The sequence below is a fragment of the Exophiala dermatitidis genome, assembly GCF_000230625.1.
Source record: "Exophiala dermatitidis NIH/UT8656 unplaced genomic scaffold supercont1.3, whole genome shotgun sequence".
Taxonomy (NCBI): domain Eukaryota; kingdom Fungi; phylum Ascomycota; class Eurotiomycetes; order Chaetothyriales; family Herpotrichiellaceae; genus Exophiala; species Exophiala dermatitidis.
This window is the reverse complement of record NW_008751648.1, coordinates 1,026,859-1,042,548: the sequence shown is the minus strand read 5'-3', so window position 1 is coordinate 1,042,548 and position 15,690 is coordinate 1,026,859. Positions and strand designations below refer to the sequence as shown.

Genomic DNA, 15,690 nt, shown 5'->3' with positions numbered 1-15,690 from the left:
TGTCCTTTCCCAGTGAGGCGGCCACAAGACATAACAAGTCAGTATCACAAAAGCATTTGTTCACGAAGGAGGACGACAGCGCCCTATACAATATCACATACGATGGGAAAGGTGTACGCTCCCGATGGAAATGGACGTCAAAGCACGAATTAGAACGAACTGGCTCAAGCTGCTGTATTAATCAGGCTACCTAGCCGAGGATTGTCAATAACGACTCAGCCCAGCGCCAGCTCTTCTCTCCCATTACCACCAGCACCTCTGCCACTACCGGCCCTCCTCCTCCTTCTCGGCCGCCGTGACAACCACGGTGCCGGTGGAGGAGGCGGGGTCGGAGGCGGAGGCAAAGGAACCAGAAGAACCCTTGGAGCGCTCGTAAGCAGCATTCATCATGTCGAGGTCACTTTGGGTGATGGGGTGCCTGCCAAGTGGATTCATCCAGGACCGTCTGTACTCGTGGCCGAAGCAGCTGGCACGGTCACCTTCAATATCCTGGTACTCTCCCTGTTGGCGGCGCTTCATCAGCCAGTAAACAAGAGCAGCGATGACAAGGAGCAGGACAAGCGTGATTGGCACGACAATAGAGACGGTCTTGATCAAATGCGATGCCTTTTCCCCTTCTGGAATCGGGGCCAGAGTGTTACCTGGAGTGACGGAAGTGACGGAAGTGACAGAGGAGGCAATGGCTGGTTCAGTCGTGCTCGGACTTGGAGAAGAGGTCGGGATGAGAGCTGGAATACTGGTTGTAGTCGATTCGCTCGACGCCACTGGTCCGGGAGACAAGGTATAGGACGGACTGGAGACTGTGATCCGAGTAGAAGATGCCGCGGTGACTGAAGAGCTACTCGATTTGAAAGTAGTCTCAATTGACGACGGTGTTGCTGCAGTTGTTGTAACGGACACAGAGGATGGCGTGGTGACCGAGTGAATCGTCGACTTGACAGTAGTCTCGATCGAGGATGGTACTTCTGCCGATGTTGTGACCGAAACAGAGGATGGCGTGGTGACTGAAGCAATACTCGACTTGAAAGTAGTCTCAATTGACGAGGATGTTTTGGCGGGAGTTGCTGCAGATGCTGTGACAGAAACAGGGGATGTCTCGGGCATCGGGAGAATAGACGGCTCGGATGTGGTCTCGGCTGACGATGATGCTTCGACAGATGTTGTGACCACGACACTCAAAGTTGTAGTGACCGACGAAACAATTGGTTCAGCAGAAGAAACATGCGAAAACAGGATTGAGGTCGGCGGAGCAATCGGCGGAGCAGCAATCGAGGCCGCAGAGACCGACTCGACACTCCATGGCGGAGCTGCGGGAGTGGTAATACCGCTTGGAGCATGAGTTGACAAGACAGACGGGAGATTGTCGTTGGTGATGCTACCTTCTCCTGGAGGAGCTGGGGGAGTGATAATACCGCTCACAGCATGAACCGATAAGACACTCGGCAAATTCTCGTTGTTGATGCTACCTTCTCCTGGCAAATCAGTCCAAGGAGGAGCTGCACCAGTGATAATATCGCTCAGAGCAAGAGTCGACAAGACGGCCGGCAGATTCTCGATGGTGAAGGTACCTTCTCCAGCGAAAGCAGTCCCTGTTGGAGCGGGAGCAATAGGGGGCAGAGCGAAAGGGGCAACAAGGCTTGCGACGGTGAGAAGGGTGGTGAGAAGTTTGGTGAGAGACATCGTTTCTGTCGGCTAGAGTCGAGTCAGCCACCAGTGAAAAGGGAAAGATCGGTAGGTAGGACAGTGGTTGTAAGCTTACCAACAGCACCGTGGCTGACGTGAGTTGCACTTCTGGACAGTGTCTTGTCTTTGAGATCGACAGTTAGTCAACCTTGTGTGGTTGCAACTGACGTGTCAGAAAAGGAGTCTGCAACTATCACAGTGTCGCCGAGGATGGGTGCAAAATGGGCTGAAGGATGTGGCAGATCGGTGTCGAGGGTGGATGAACCAGGATCAGTTCTCCGAGATAGAGAGTTGCGCCGAGGTCAGGCGTGTCAACCTGTTACTGCTCTCGAGGGTAGAGACAAGAAGAGGACCGTTGATATTGCTCTATCGAGTCGCAGTTCGCAGAAGCATGAAGCAGGATGAATGGGGCTGGAGGAGGATGGAGGATGAAGGAGGATGAGGAAGGTTGAGCTGCGACCACGAGGCAATTAGTATGATGAATGCAAGAATAGGAGTGCAGGCTGAAAGTACAGCTTGAAGCACTCGTTTTGTCTAAATCTTCAGAGAGAAGTTCTGACTTGATATTGACGAAAAGGCGCGAGAAATACATACCTTCGAAACTCGAAAGGACCCAAAGTAGCCTGTAGTCCCTTTCCTCAAGAGTGTTGACAATGTTTGTTGAAGAGAAAACAAAGAGAAGAGGTGATGAATGGTGAAGGACAGAAGAGTTTCATGCGAGAAAGAATAGTATCAGGTTATGAGAATGCCGAGCTTCACTCCAAGGCACTTAGTGACCATTCAATAGACAACTCTAGCAGAATAACCACATGTCGACCGCGGGAAGACAATGCCTCACAGGGAGGTATGAATTAGACCGACACAGAGAAGCGATACATTTTGGAACCCGCGGGTGGTTTGTGTTGTATGGCTGTCGACATGATGTAGCCTTGCAAACAGAAAAGGGGAGGGCACAGCCCGTATATCACTCAATGTGCTAGCCGCGATACATCGCAACCGAGTGACAACGGCTGGCATACCGAAGACGACACTCAAATTACATACTGGCCCATGATTAGTACTCTGCTCAAGCGAAAAATAAGAACCACTTACCGGGATGAACAGGTAAGGAACCTGCCTCTCATACTCCATCCAAGCTTTTCCATACCTCCTACGGCAACGTTCAATATCCCGCCAAGCTCGATGGATGATCATACAACAGAAGAAGACCGGGTAAAACCATGGAAAAGGTGAGCGGAAGCCTGTCACGGCCGCCCATGACAATGCAAAGAAGAAATCGCACGTGTAGTGAATCTTCCGGGCGTAGCGAACTGATGACTCGTTAGCATGAGAAAGCCAATGACTAGATGTCCACGACTTACACCACCCGTCTGCAAGAATCGTGCCGCCGTCCTCCGTCCTGATAATCCTCGGATTTTCAAGAGATCGCCACGGTAGCTGGGGGAAGGCCTTGCGCGTAGTGGCCCCTCCGTTTTCTTGTGCTCGGTAACAATTCTTCTGGCTGTTTGCGGTATCCCAGACCCAATAGACAAACAAGTACACGACGTAAAGAGCGGCAAGAGCGTATTTGTTCCAAGCATACGTACTTGGATGATGGTTCGCAAGGTAGATGGTGCAGTGGCAGTAGGTGAGCGGGACGCCAGCCAAGTTCCAGAAGATAAGCATGAACCCCCATTTTTCATAGTACATATCCCAAGTGGGTACGATGCATTCTTCCCCTTTGCTGCACGCATTTGCGTAGAGGAAATGGGCCATGAGTAGAAACCCTACTTCTCCAGAGATGTAACCATAGCGCTCATATTGCCGGGCAGCTGTTCCCAACGTCGTGAGAAAGAGTATGTACCATGGTAGTCGAACCTCGAAAAACATCTTGAAGTCTAGGATTCCAAACATCCGTGGATTGAGTTCGGCCCCCATAAAGAAGTCATAGACGAAGTAGCCAGTCATGCGGTGCTGCTTGCCACGGTAAATGGCCGAGAAATATGCCACAATCGACACCAGAAATCCTGAAATGATGGCGACTGACATGAGTGGCCCGAACTCGTCGATAATCTGGTAGAGCTTGAAAAGACCCGAGAAGTGTAGAGCGAGGGCCAGGACGATGGTGGTCCACCAGGACCACACCGCAGAGCAGTAATAGTCCAGTCGGCGACCATTCTCATGAGGTAAAGGTTTACCCTTTGTCCAAATACCCGGCATCAGGCAGTAGCAAACAGCTTCGAAGACGAAAAAGGTCCAGTACATGGCCCACGCTTTGGCAGACGGCCAGGCACCATAGTATGCCATTCGAACCAGTCCACGGAAGAATTGTCCCAGACTTTCACCTTGCCTGGGCATCGGTAGTTTACCGTCATAGTAGGTCGCACCAATCCACATATAATACATTAGGAGAGGGAATCCAACCATCATCGCCGTCACTCCCCATGGGCCTCCAAATTCAAAGTGGCCAGTTGTATCGATCGTGGGGTCTGCGATTTCCGCTCTTTTCTCGGCAGGTTTGCTTGTATAGCCGCTCGACAGCGTCTCGGTATGGCCATTGGCATGTCCGTTCGCCAGCTCCTGGGGTGGTCCATTGCTGGCACGAGTTGTTTTGCGCTTCCTCTTACTTCCGGTGTCCCCAGTGATGGTATCCTCTACACCAGTAGAAGAGTCCTGGGGATCCGACTCATCTGTTACCGCGACAGACCTCCGTGTTCGTGGCTTGCGATATGCACCAGGTGTCTCAACATAATCGGGGCGCACAGTTTTCCTAGATCTCTCTGTCAGGGCTGAGTGAGGTTGTATGACTTCGTAACATACCTGGGTGTCTTGCCCGCTTGAGTGCGCGTGACAGTCATCTTCCAAGGAGTGTATCTATACCAATACAATAATGAAATAGAATGATCGGCTCAGCGCGACATATTAATGGGAAAGACAGAAAGAAGTTTCGCGCAAAAAGAAAAGAGATGGTCGGGATAGACACGGCACCTGCGCTGGTGTTTATGAGGTAAAGTTAATTTTGTATTTATTATTGTTGTTCCGATCTGAAGCCGGTGGAGCAACACAGTCAAAGGGAAGGGGGAACGAACAGTCACAATCCCGGCCCGACCGACAATTTCCTGACGCCACCACACGCGCAACCACGTGTTGGGCTGCAACCCCTTTATTACTCCTAGAACTACTACTACTACTACTACTACTACTACTACTACTGGTAGTACCTGGTAGTTAAGCTGCACCAACTAGCACACAACCCAGCACTGTGTATCTAGACGTGTAGTTTACACGGAGATGGACAAAGATTTGCCTCGCCTTCATGCTATTCAGGCTGTGTTGACTCAAGTTGTTTGGAATGATCAACCACTTCTCTTCCGGAGCTGTCACCGCTCTGATATATACATATACACAAATTCATCAAATCATTACATTCACACGCCGTGGCCCTCAAGCACCCCGTCTATTGTTGGTGGACATCAACGTGATCTTCTTCTTCTTGCCCTTCTTGCTAGGCCCGCCTCCACGCTTAGGTTGCGAGCTGCTTCCACCGTTGATGCTGGCTTCGACCATGGCCACATGATCGTCCTCATCCAGTAAGTCTTTTTCCCAGCCCTGAAGCCAGCCATCGTCCCGTGAAGCCGGTTCAGATGGGGGAGCAAGGACAGGCGAGGCAGGTGCTACAAGCGCCGTACCCCAGACTGTTCTTGGTGCATCAGGGCTGGTGCCCGGACTGGCTAGTGGCGCAAACGAAGAATGGCTTCTTGAAGTGGCCCATGGAGGTGTGACTGCGAGTGCCGACTCAACAGGAGATGAGCTCGGATGAGTATGCGTGCCGACCAGCGGTCGGAAGTCTTCCTCTGTAAAGGCTTTAGGAACGGAGCTGGGTCGCCGTCTTCTCGTGGACGCCCATCGTTTCTCATCCTCCTCCTTCTCGGCACGGATCCTATCCCTCTCTTCACGCGCCTCCTTCTCCGACTTGCGCTTGCGTCTCCTTGCAAGATCGTCATGAAACTGGTCGAGAATGGTTGGGCTGATGATATCTGTCCAATCGCATTCCAGGAAACTGACTTCATAGCCGTAGGGCAAGTGCGCCATGTACTTGGCCCGTTTGCGTAACTCGTCGTCTATAATGTGACCAGTCGAGATGTGCTCGACCCGAGGGAGTATCGTCGAAGGAAAAGCGGAGAAGTCACCAAAGGCCGTCTTGAGGATCCGGATATCTAGGGGCGAAAGGAAGAAATTGGGCAAGGCATGGTAGAAATAAAACGGATGTGACGGCGGACGATTGCTTCCAGGCCCAGATTGTGTCGTAGCGGAAGTAGGTTTTGCGAGACTGGAACCTTGTCCGAGAGACAAAGTATGCATGGCATTAGTCAGGCTTGATGGTCCTGCTTGCACACCCATGACAGAGGGTGTTGTAGCTTCCGCGGTTGCGGTGGACGTGGCGGCCGGTGCCGAGGGTGGTGGGTTGCCCAGACCAGTCAATTTCTGTTTAGCATCCTCAATCGACAATACAGCCTTCTGTGTCCAGGTCGTGTCGTCACCAAATATCAGTTCATCCTCCTTTTCCTGGGCTTCGATGGCTGCAATCTCCTGATCATACTGTGCTGTCATGTAATCCTCGCTCCCTTTCATGAACCGAGCGTACTCCATCATTTCTGCGACGTGAAACCATGGTATATCATCTGAGCGGCCGTATCCATCGGCCGTGTCGCGGGGCAGCGCCAGGGTCGACCCAGGGTCACGCACTAGAAGCTTGAGAAGAACATCACCTCCTTCTCTTAACATATGCGCGTCGTTGCCGGAAATCCATCTGACGGGTCTAGCCTCCGACATGTATATACTGTCTTCGCAGATTGGGCACTTCTTCCACCTAGGCTTTCTCTCCGGAGCCGGGTTTGCTTCATCGCTGGAATGCATGTAGCGTATCAAGCAAGGCAAACAGAAGATATGACCACATTTTGCCATCCGCGGAGCAACAGGAGTGGACAGACATATCGGACAGCTGGCGGCCTGTGTTTCGGCAGACGCGAGCACCTGCAACACGGCGTCCCAGCTCACGTACACATCTGCATCGACCGTCTGGGCATGGTATTCTCGATCGGGGCGGACTATGAACCGATAGTTTGCATGCACATAGCGAGCTTTATCCACTGCATGGTATCCAGAACCAAGTCCCCATGTAGGGTTGCGTCTCTGGTGTCTATGATTGAAGTGGTGCTGGTAGTGTTGCTGAGGGCGGGGTGGGAGGCTGAAGTTCATGAGGTGTGTGATCGACGTCTGACCTTTGCGACTGTTGATGGACCTCATGGCGGCGGTTTCGGCAATAGCATCGTCATCCAGCAACCGTGGTTTCCTCTGCCCTTTGTGCTGCTTCCGGAGGGGCTGATTCCCACGCGCTTGGGCCGTTTGACGCGTCGAAGTAGCAGATCCGAAACTCCCCGAGCTATTGTTGCGTTTCGATAGAGGCTCAAACCCGGAGGTGGAAGGGGACTGGGCGTAATTCGAGGGATTCGAGGACGGAGGTAACTTGGTTGAGGCCGGGTTCGAGGTGGCGCTGGATGACATCGCTACTAGTACGCGGATGATGTGACCTTTTCGGATGGGGTCTGCCCAGGCCAGCAGCAGAGCGGACAAGAGGCCTCGATAGTATAAGAGGCGATAGAAAAGGTAGTGAGATCGGTGGGTAGACAAAAGCAGACAGGATACCACAATCGCCGTAGCGAATGGGTATGGTAAGAGGTACGGAAGTGAGGACGCATGGAGGGGGAACGTTATGAGATGCCACTGCAGAGTCATTGCATCTCCGACAGCCAATGGACGGACACCAACAGCTGACTCAGCCACTTTTTCTTAACACCGCGCTAACAGCCCAATAAAGATGTAAACTCCGTTAGCCGGACTAGCGCCGTGCCACCCACATCAAGTTCCAACACCAACTGAACTGAACTGACTGACTGATCACTGACTGTCTGTTCACTGGCTGCGCAACCCAACGTGCCCTCTCAACTCCAGACTCTTGACTGTCCGGTTCAAGTTGACTCTGATAGATCGTCGCGCCCTTCAAGTTCATCTTCTTATCTCTCCACTCCTTGTCGCGTGCTCACTGTTCTGTGCTTGACGACCTCCTGGGACGGTCTTACCGATCTTGTCTAGACAGTTCCAACCATAGCTTCGCAAACGATCGAGCTGCCACCGTTAGGAAACACAGTCGGCTCCCAAACGAGACCATCCTACCATCGATCTGTCCTGGGCCGTGCGACCCAGGATATGAACGACCAGAGGGTGTTTGCATAGGATACTACTGAAAAAAGAGTCGACGGCAGTCGCGACGCGCACAGCTCTGACACAATGTCCTGGCGAAGAAAATCATAACGCGATCACACCAATATGCAACAAAACCATCTTCCTTATGGGCAACACCACCCTTTGCCTATGCAGCCTCCTCCGAGGCGGCATGATGGCTCATTTGCGCCCATCCCACCTCCCATGAGGCATAATCCTGGATACCAACAGTTCTACCCTCAGCAGATGGGGCCCATGATACCTCAGTATCCTCAACATTTCGCGCCAAACTGGTACGGATATGCCCAGCATCAGATGCACCCTATCCATGGTAATCGACCGATGTATTATCCTCAGCATCCGATTCCTCCACCTCAGTATGGTCCGCCACATGGACCTCCGTTCATGTCGCCGCAGCCACATGTTCAGCCATCTCCACGTCCTGCACATGTGACAAGCTCCATTCCTGCTCAACCGCCACCGAACTCAGCATCGACAACGTCTACCACTATGGTGCAGACCCCTCCATCTCCGCCTCTCAGCACCACCAGCACCGTGAACACAAGAAAAACACCAGTCTCGCCCGCCATATCACCCGCACCGCAAACAGCCCAAAGTCCTGCTGTTGAGGCACCGCGGGAGCCATTTCAGCCTCCAGTAAGTCTTTGTGGTAGGATTACGCTTCCGCTTGTGACATGCTAACTTACAATCAGGTTCCGTGGCTTTCATTCGAAGAGGGAGATTTTCCACCACGGGCGCCCCGCCGAAGACGACGCATCCTTCGTTCATTGCTGGCCACTGAACCAGTCGTGTACCCTCAGGTGGAAGGCCCGGTTGAAGAAAAGACAGCGACAGAGGAGAAGGAAGTAACATCGGAGGGTACTGCCAGTGAAGAGAAGGTCGCGGAACCAACGGAGCAGGATATCACAGTGTCCTCGACTCCGTTGCCATCAGAAGTGCCCTCTGACACCGCCTCCACTCAGCCAACCACACCCTCTTCTGCCGTGCCTGCAGCGCCCAAGGACACACAGCAGACACCCACGCAACCAAAAGTAAGACCCGTGGGTCCTGTTTTACCAGCTGTGCCAGTCCTTCCGCCCAGCCCTTCAGCGGCACGCCGGACCTCAACAGTGTCAAATCAATCAAAAACATCACAACCAGCACAACCAACACAACCAGCACAGGCTGTATCAGGAGCAGACCAATCGTCGATTGGAGAAGATGCTGCTATAAACACTAAAACCGCTTCTGAGCAAGCTACCCTCGTTGTCTCACCGCCTCCCGCACCCAAATCCTGGGCAAACCTATTCCGCGTAAACGAACCGCAAAATCCGTCCGCAACGACAACCGCTTCCGCTGCTAATTCGAACGTTTCCGGGGGCTCTAAAACCGAGACTCTCTCCAGTGTCCTGCATGATATGAACTCGGTTCCTGAGAAGCCGAGTAAAATTTCCTTCTTGAAACCCCGTGGTCTTGTAAACACTGGGAATATGTGTTACATGAACTCGGTAAGCAGCCCCCTCGGCTCTGTTATCTTTGTGACTTTCTAACTGCGATGATACAGGTGTTGCAAGTTCTTGTTTTTTGTTTGCCGTTTTACGACTTTCTGGCGAAGGTGGCTCAAAGAGCACCGCACGCCTTCAAAAGCGATACTCCGCTGATTGACGCGATAATTATGTTTATTCAAGAATATCCCGTGATCTGCTCGGCCAATTCGGTCGAACAGCTGCGTCTGCGATTGAAAGCTGAGGATTATGAAAATTATGGCGACTCGTTCATCCCCGAATATGTCTACGCTGCAATCAAGGATCTGCCGCGGTTCCGGGAAATGCGAAGAGGCCATCAACAAGATGCACAGGAATTCCTGGGCTTTTTGTTGGAGGAATTGCATGAGGAATGTGCTCGTGCTATGAGATCCGCCGGCCCGTCTTCAAACTCGGGGCGAGCATCTCCTATTGGCAGTGTCTCAAATACATCTGAGCATGTGGATGCTGAAGGTGGTTGGATGGAGGTTGGACATAAGCAGAAGCCGGCCATCACTCGGTTGTCTGGTGCTGTGTCAGGGGAGTCACCCATCACCAACATCTTTGGAGGCAAGCTCCGATCCGAGCTCAAGGTGTCTGGCAACAAACTGTCGGTCACTTTGGAGCAGTATTCGCCTTTGCAGCTTGATATTGGCTCTCCTCAAGTGCACAACATAATTGATGCTTTGAAAGGAATGACCCGCCCCGAAAGCATGCAAGGAGACTTTTACACCCCAAGAGGACAGAAGGCGACCGCTACCAAGCAAATCTTCATCGAGACCCTCCCTCCGGTGTTGATTCTGCATTTGAAACGCTTTCACTATGACAACACCACTAAACGTGTGGAGAAGATTTGGAAGAAGATTGGCTATCCTCTTGAACTCGAGATTCCGAAGGAGGTGTTCCCCATGCAAGCTCGGAACAAATACACTGTACACGGTACCTTGCCCAAGTACCAGTTGGCCTCAGTCATCTACCATCATGGTAAAAATGCCAATGGAGGACATTACACTGTGGACATTCGTCGTCAGGATGGCCGTGAATGGATTCGCATGGACGATACTTTGTTGCGTCGGATTCGAGCCGAAGATGTGGCGGAAGGCGGCAGTGAAGAGGATCCCAAGGTTCTTGCAGCAGCTTTGGAGCGTCACAACGCCGGTGGAAATCGATTCGAGCAAATCGAACAGGAGGATGAAGAAGAAGACGGTGCCGACAAGGTATGGAATCAGGTCAACGGCCATTCTCGAACCAAGTCGAGCATGGGTGCCGTTGTCAATGGTGCTGCCACCCCTGCCAAAGATTCATCAGGCAAGCAAACTCCAAACCCGAGGTATGGTGTGAAGGATAACAAGGTCGCTTATCTGTTGTTCTATCAACGGATTCCGAACTGAAGCGGATTGATCGAGCGGAGTGGTCTGTGACGGCAGACCTTCTTACTCGGCCGAGACAGGGGACGGTCTACAGCGAAAGCTACAGCGAGAGCGACTAAGACGGTGACAGCAACAGGGCTCGTGCGACAGGCGAGCCTGGTACTACCGCCGAAGTTGGTCAGGATTGTCCATAATTGAACTCATGGTTGATGGTTTCCTGAAAATGCCAGCCTACGGACAGCTTTCTGTAAATAATTTCCCACCATGGCCACGAAGCTGGGTGGTATTTCAGGCAGAACCATTAGAAAAAATTTCATGACACGAAAAATATACCCTTCTGGTGATGCGTAGCGTATGTTGTGACGAGACGAAGCCTGCAACTTGAAGTTGTCTGAACTGTCCAATTGCGCCGCAGGTCATTTTCTATACAAATGGCGAGTTCGAATAGCCGAGGTCCCGACTCTTTTGTTCCAGGGGCCGAGCCTCGTCTTCCACGACCTCTTGCTTAAAGTACAACTATCGTGCCTGTGCATGCACCATCCGTTGAGGTATGATACAGAAAGGCATACCGGGTCTTCCCTTGGCTTGTCAGTCTTTCTTGCGGTTACCTGTATGTCTCCGCTCGACCCAGTACAACCCGTACCCCCAGTCGAGTTGACCGGATCATCTACTTTGGTGAACAGTGTCCTCATCTCAAGGACGAACAGAGGAATATTACCGGCTGAGATGAAACAACACTAATACCGAATTCAATGAGGCGTGAAAAGCGGGCTATAAATCATCTCTGGCAAAGCGAGCAGAAGTGGTTAAGACATTCCACGAATTGAACTTCAGAAATCGCAAAGCCGAACGGACCCTCAACATCGAAGCCCGGACTTTAGAGCGACAATGGGGTCTCGACGTGAAGTCGAATCCGAGGCCGAGGCCAAATCCAAAGCGAAAGCGGCGGTGCAGGAAACCCTTGATTTGTAAGTTTGTCTGGACTCTGTGTCTCCGGCAGTCTTTCATTTTTGGTTTCTGTGAGTGCGTATATTTAGCGGTTTTTCCTTTGGTTCCGCGCGAGCAATTCCAAGAGATGAACTGGTCGGGGTGTTTGGCAGTATCTTACTCCGCCTCTTGATGGCAGGAGATGTGCGGCTAGATGAACGACGGATAATAAAGGGCTTGCTTACGCTACTACGGTGCTTTCAGGACAGCAATGTCTCGAGCGAGCTGACCTTTACGGGTTTTATATAGGTTCCAATACATTATGCTCAAAACTGGATACCAGGTAAGCAATTCCGTACCTACGTTCAAACACCGTTGATCCTGCCCTGGTTCCATCCGCAGACAGTCCTGAGTCTACGAGGCTGTGGCTGGGACTGTGAGAATCCCTTCTCGTGGGGCGCATTTGCATTTCAGAATACTGTTCCAATGGCCTCCAATGCCCAGACTGACATACAACGTTTCTTGACCTTTAGGGCTACGATGTCGAACTCATGACCAAAGTCGTCCTGTTGGATGCTGGGCCTGAGGGTTGGGTGCACTGGGAACTCAAAGTCACGGAATTTTATGCAAACCAAAACGGTACGTACGGTGATAGCCGTCCTTTCATGTCTCAGCCTGTGTTGTGTGCTTCGACTGACTTAAACTCTTCTCGTCTATTAGGTGTGATGCACGGCGGTGCGGCAGGCGTGATATTTGGTGAGTTCTCATACATTACCTCCGCGCCCGCGTGCTGGTCGGTCTCGGCCTATCGCCGGTGACACTTCTTTGACCATGGTCTCCTTGGATTGGATTATCGCTCGGCTTTCTTCCTGGAGGAGAGACCAATCCACTGTCGCTCTAGCTTCCAGGGAAGTGCTCAGCCTCCAAGGATGAAGAAACCAAGAGTTACGAGGGCTTGAGTCACGTCTGCCCCAGATCCTCGCTTGAGCCAGACCCACCTCCCGCCAAAGAATGCAGATACTATACGGTCCCTTGCTGACACCATCTCCATGGGTTAGACATGTGCACCACGACGGCACTCTGTCCTGTAGCAAAGCCTGGATACTGGGAGTAAGTCCGAATTGTCTGATGGACGTGTCTCTCTTCTGATTCTTGTCACCACAGTTTCCAAGGCGGCGTCACCAGAGCATTGAACATCTCCTATCTTCGCGCCGTACCTATCAGTAAGTCGGAAGCTTTCTCATCCAACCCTCCCCTAGGGTGTATACATCCGCCTCCTTGTCCAAATATGTGCTTACTTGTTCCGTTCAGACACCACAATCCACATCCACAGCCAAGTCATCCAACACGGTCGCACCATGGCTCTGATCCGAGGGACCATGACATCCCCCGATTCCGACCCGGCACGCAGAATCGTCTATGCCACCTGTGACCATCATAAAGTCAATGTTCCCGTGAGACCGGATCACTTGGCCCTCCGGGATGAGATGAGGATGGAAAGGAGAAAGCGAAAGCAAACTGAAAATCACGACCGTGTAGGCCTCGAAGCACCAGGCAAGGCGAGGTTGTGAAGGTAGACAAATATACTTACAGGACCGACCTAAGGACCTAGGTAGGTAACTTGGATAATATACCAAACTGCCCAAACCAGGGCGGATGTTGTTCCAATCAACTAATTGTACCTGCTGATGATGGTTAAAAGTCAATTATCCAATTCTCATGACGGGTCTCACTGCGATTATTATCCATTCATTCACTTCAATTATATTATATTACCTATGCTTTCCCATACACAGCACCGAAATTATACACAAACCAAGCCACCCAGGCCGAAAGCAAGAGTAACCGTTCGGCTTTTGTGTTGCTGCGTGCCGAAAAGACTGAAGTTGACGTTGGGTCCGAAACTGAAGAAGAGCACAGTTGTGTGTCTGTGTCTGTCTTGGACGTTGGCTTGAATAGCGGTGTTGATGCTGGTGATGGTGATGGCGATCGATAACAAGAAGAGACAAAAGGTGAGGATGTTGATAACCTTGCTTGCTTGGTGTCACGCTCTTGCTCTTGCTCTCGTCCTGTATGTATCGTTTCCCCTTCTCCTGGTCCACCATTCTCTTCGTGTCCATAGCCTCCTTCTCCGTCGCCATCATCACCACCACCACCACTATCACCACCTCCACCTCCTCCGTTCCGTTCGTCTTCTGCTTCGTCCATCATGTCCCAATCTCGTTCTCGTTCTTCAGCCTCCAATGAAGCACGTCGTATTGCCTCTACTGCCACTGCAGTTGCCGCTGCAGTACCCGCTGCCACTGCCACCGCGGCCGCAGCCACCTTCTGCTCATCCATCTCCATCTCCGTATTCACCTCCAATCCCTTAGCCTCCGTCACGCCGTCACATTTGTCTGGGGGATCAACTCGTGGCACTGGCGGTCGAAGAGCCAACGTCTGCGCGCGGGAATTTATTCTTTTCAACCCGACAACATTGGGCGGTCTCAGCTTGATGGTTCTCTTTCGCCAGTAGGTCGTGGTGGCAAATATCGAGAGAGATAGGGGAGAGAAAGAAAAAGCCAAAAAAAGAGGAGCAAAAGCATTGAGAAAAGAACAACAACCAAAAAAAAAAAGAAAAAAAACAAAAACAAAAACAAAAGACGATCAACGGATTCAAGTCTCCCCGTTCAAGACTGACAAAAAGACCAAGCCATCTTAACAAGAACAACATAATCTTGAAGTAATCAAATTGCTGCCACACAGACTTGTATTATCACACGCAGCACAGATAGCAATCTCAAATCTCACACAAACACTTTGACATCACAAAAACTTACTCTTCATCATCTTCTGCTTCGGCATCTTCATCCGTATCCCCACCCTCTTCCTTGCCATCTTGCTCTTCTCCGTCTTCCTCACTCTTGACATTCGGTGCATCACTATTGTCCGCGCTGGCAGTGGGAGTGGCACTCTCATCGCTTGCATTGACCCCGTTCGGACCGTTGCCGTTGGTATTGCCATTGACGAATCCAGGCCCAGAGTTGTCCTTTGTTTCAGACGACTCTTCTGTCTTGTCAACCTCACTGAAGCCAAGATTGTTGCTGTCACCGCCGTTCTTCTGTCTCCCGCGAGTGGTGCTGAGATCCCGGGCGTCAGGAATGCTGCGCTCTTCGATATGCCATTGTTGAATGGCTCGAATGATATCCACGGCCAATTGACCGTTGCGCTGTAGCGCCGAGGCCCAATGCGAAGGAATCTTGTCGCTCGTGGTCAACTGGCGAGCCACCGAGGAAACCATCATCTCACGCATCTCGTTGTCTTCATCCGTCTCGGCATAGATGTATTGAACGCGGCGGAGGCCAGGGTACGTCGAGGTCTTGTGGTACCATTCTCGAACCAGGTCGACAATGTCGAGGCCGAGTTTGCGGATTTGTAGTCTCTCCGACAAGGTGTAAAGTTCGAGGAGAGGACCAATGTCCTTTTCGGATTTTGGGTCTTGAACAGATTGCGAATACAACCATCCTACAAGCAATTCAAAAGATTCGTCGTCTTCGTCCTCGAGACTGTACGACTTGTTCCCGCGGGATTTCTTCTCCTCGTTCTTGTTTTGCCCATTGAAGATGGAGTCGAACAGCGGCGAGTGGTGGCAGAGAAGCTTTTCGTGCAGAGTCCACCGGGTCGAGTCTGGGCCGACGTAGATGTCTACGAGGGACGATGTAAGGAGTCTGTATAAAATTCATCAGCCGGCTGTTCTATTCATACAAGACAGTCTAGAGCACTGTCGTGTCATGGCAAGACATACTCATGGAGCTTTTTCTCCTTTGGTTGCTTGGCCTGCGAGTTTTGAGTATCCATTGTGAAGACTAGGCTTGCTATTGTCCGCGGCGCGAGTGAGTCTGAGGAGCAGTCTTTCCGTTCGGGCGCAATTGGCTTCCAAGATTCGG

The 15,690-nt window shown here is 51.6% G+C and overlaps 7 protein-coding genes across 7 annotated transcripts; 2 read left to right on the top strand and 5 right to left on the bottom strand.

The window, feature by feature from the left end:
• Window positions 1-264: 264 nt before the first annotated feature.
• On the bottom strand, window positions 265-1,680 carry HMPREF1120_03375 (uncharacterized protein; the record flags this gene model as incomplete). The annotated part of the gene is made up of 1 exon (XM_009157443.1): window positions 265-1,680. One exon carries the CDS (start codon window positions 1,678-1,680, stop codon window positions 265-267), a length of 1,416 nt encoding a protein of 471 aa, XP_009155691.1.
• Window positions 1,681-2,714: 1,034 nt separating this feature from the next.
• On the bottom strand, window positions 2,715-4,520 carry HMPREF1120_03374 (uncharacterized protein; the record flags this gene model as incomplete). Its single annotated transcript, XM_009157442.1, has 4 exons — window positions 2,715-2,726; window positions 2,776-2,993; window positions 3,045-4,432; window positions 4,483-4,520. 4 exons carry the CDS (start codon window positions 4,518-4,520, stop codon window positions 2,715-2,717), a joined length of 1,656 nt encoding a protein of 551 aa, XP_009155690.1.
• Window positions 4,521-4,883: 363 nt separating this feature from the next.
• Window positions 4,884-7,410, bottom strand: HMPREF1120_03373 (uncharacterized protein). The gene has a single exon (XM_009157441.1). It carries the CDS (start codon window positions 7,225-7,227, stop codon window positions 5,107-5,109), a length of 2,121 nt encoding a protein of 706 aa, XP_009155689.1. The 5' UTR covers window positions 7,228-7,410; the 3' UTR covers window positions 4,884-5,106.
• Window positions 7,411-7,592: 182 nt separating this feature from the next.
• Window positions 7,593-11,296, top strand: HMPREF1120_03372 (ubiquitin thiolesterase). The gene is made up of 3 exons (XM_009157440.1): window positions 7,593-8,601; window positions 8,658-9,452; window positions 9,509-11,296. The coding sequence occupies exons 1-3, from the start codon at window positions 8,050-8,052 to the stop codon at window positions 10,856-10,858; spliced, it is 2,697 nt and encodes an 898-aa protein (XP_009155688.1). The 5' UTR covers window positions 7,593-8,049; the 3' UTR covers window positions 10,859-11,296.
• A 7-nt stretch (window positions 11,297-11,303) lies between these two features.
• Window positions 11,304-14,562, top strand: HMPREF1120_03370 (uncharacterized protein). Its single transcript, XM_009157438.1, has 7 exons — window positions 11,304-11,805; window positions 12,074-12,107; window positions 12,298-12,403; window positions 12,485-12,520; window positions 12,823-12,874; window positions 12,929-12,987; window positions 13,076-14,562. Exons 1-7 carry the CDS (start codon window positions 11,726-11,728, stop codon window positions 13,333-13,335), a joined length of 627 nt encoding a protein of 208 aa, XP_009155686.1. The 5' UTR covers window positions 11,304-11,725; the 3' UTR covers window positions 13,336-14,562.
• Window positions 13,569-14,110, bottom strand: HMPREF1120_03371 (uncharacterized protein; the record flags this gene model as incomplete). Its single annotated transcript, XM_009157439.1, has 2 exons — window positions 13,569-13,734; window positions 13,794-14,110. The coding sequence occupies 2 exons, from the start codon at window positions 14,108-14,110 to the stop codon at window positions 13,569-13,571; spliced, it is 483 nt and encodes a 160-aa protein (XP_009155687.1).
• Window positions 14,563-14,579: 17 nt separating the features above from the next.
• Window positions 14,580-15,601, bottom strand: HMPREF1120_03369 (uncharacterized protein; the record flags this gene model as incomplete). The annotated part of the gene is made up of 2 exons (XM_009157437.1): window positions 14,580-15,471; window positions 15,549-15,601. The coding sequence occupies 2 exons, from the start codon at window positions 15,599-15,601 to the stop codon at window positions 14,580-14,582; spliced, it is 945 nt and encodes a 314-aa protein (XP_009155685.1).
• Window positions 15,602-15,690: the final 89 nt, after the last annotated feature.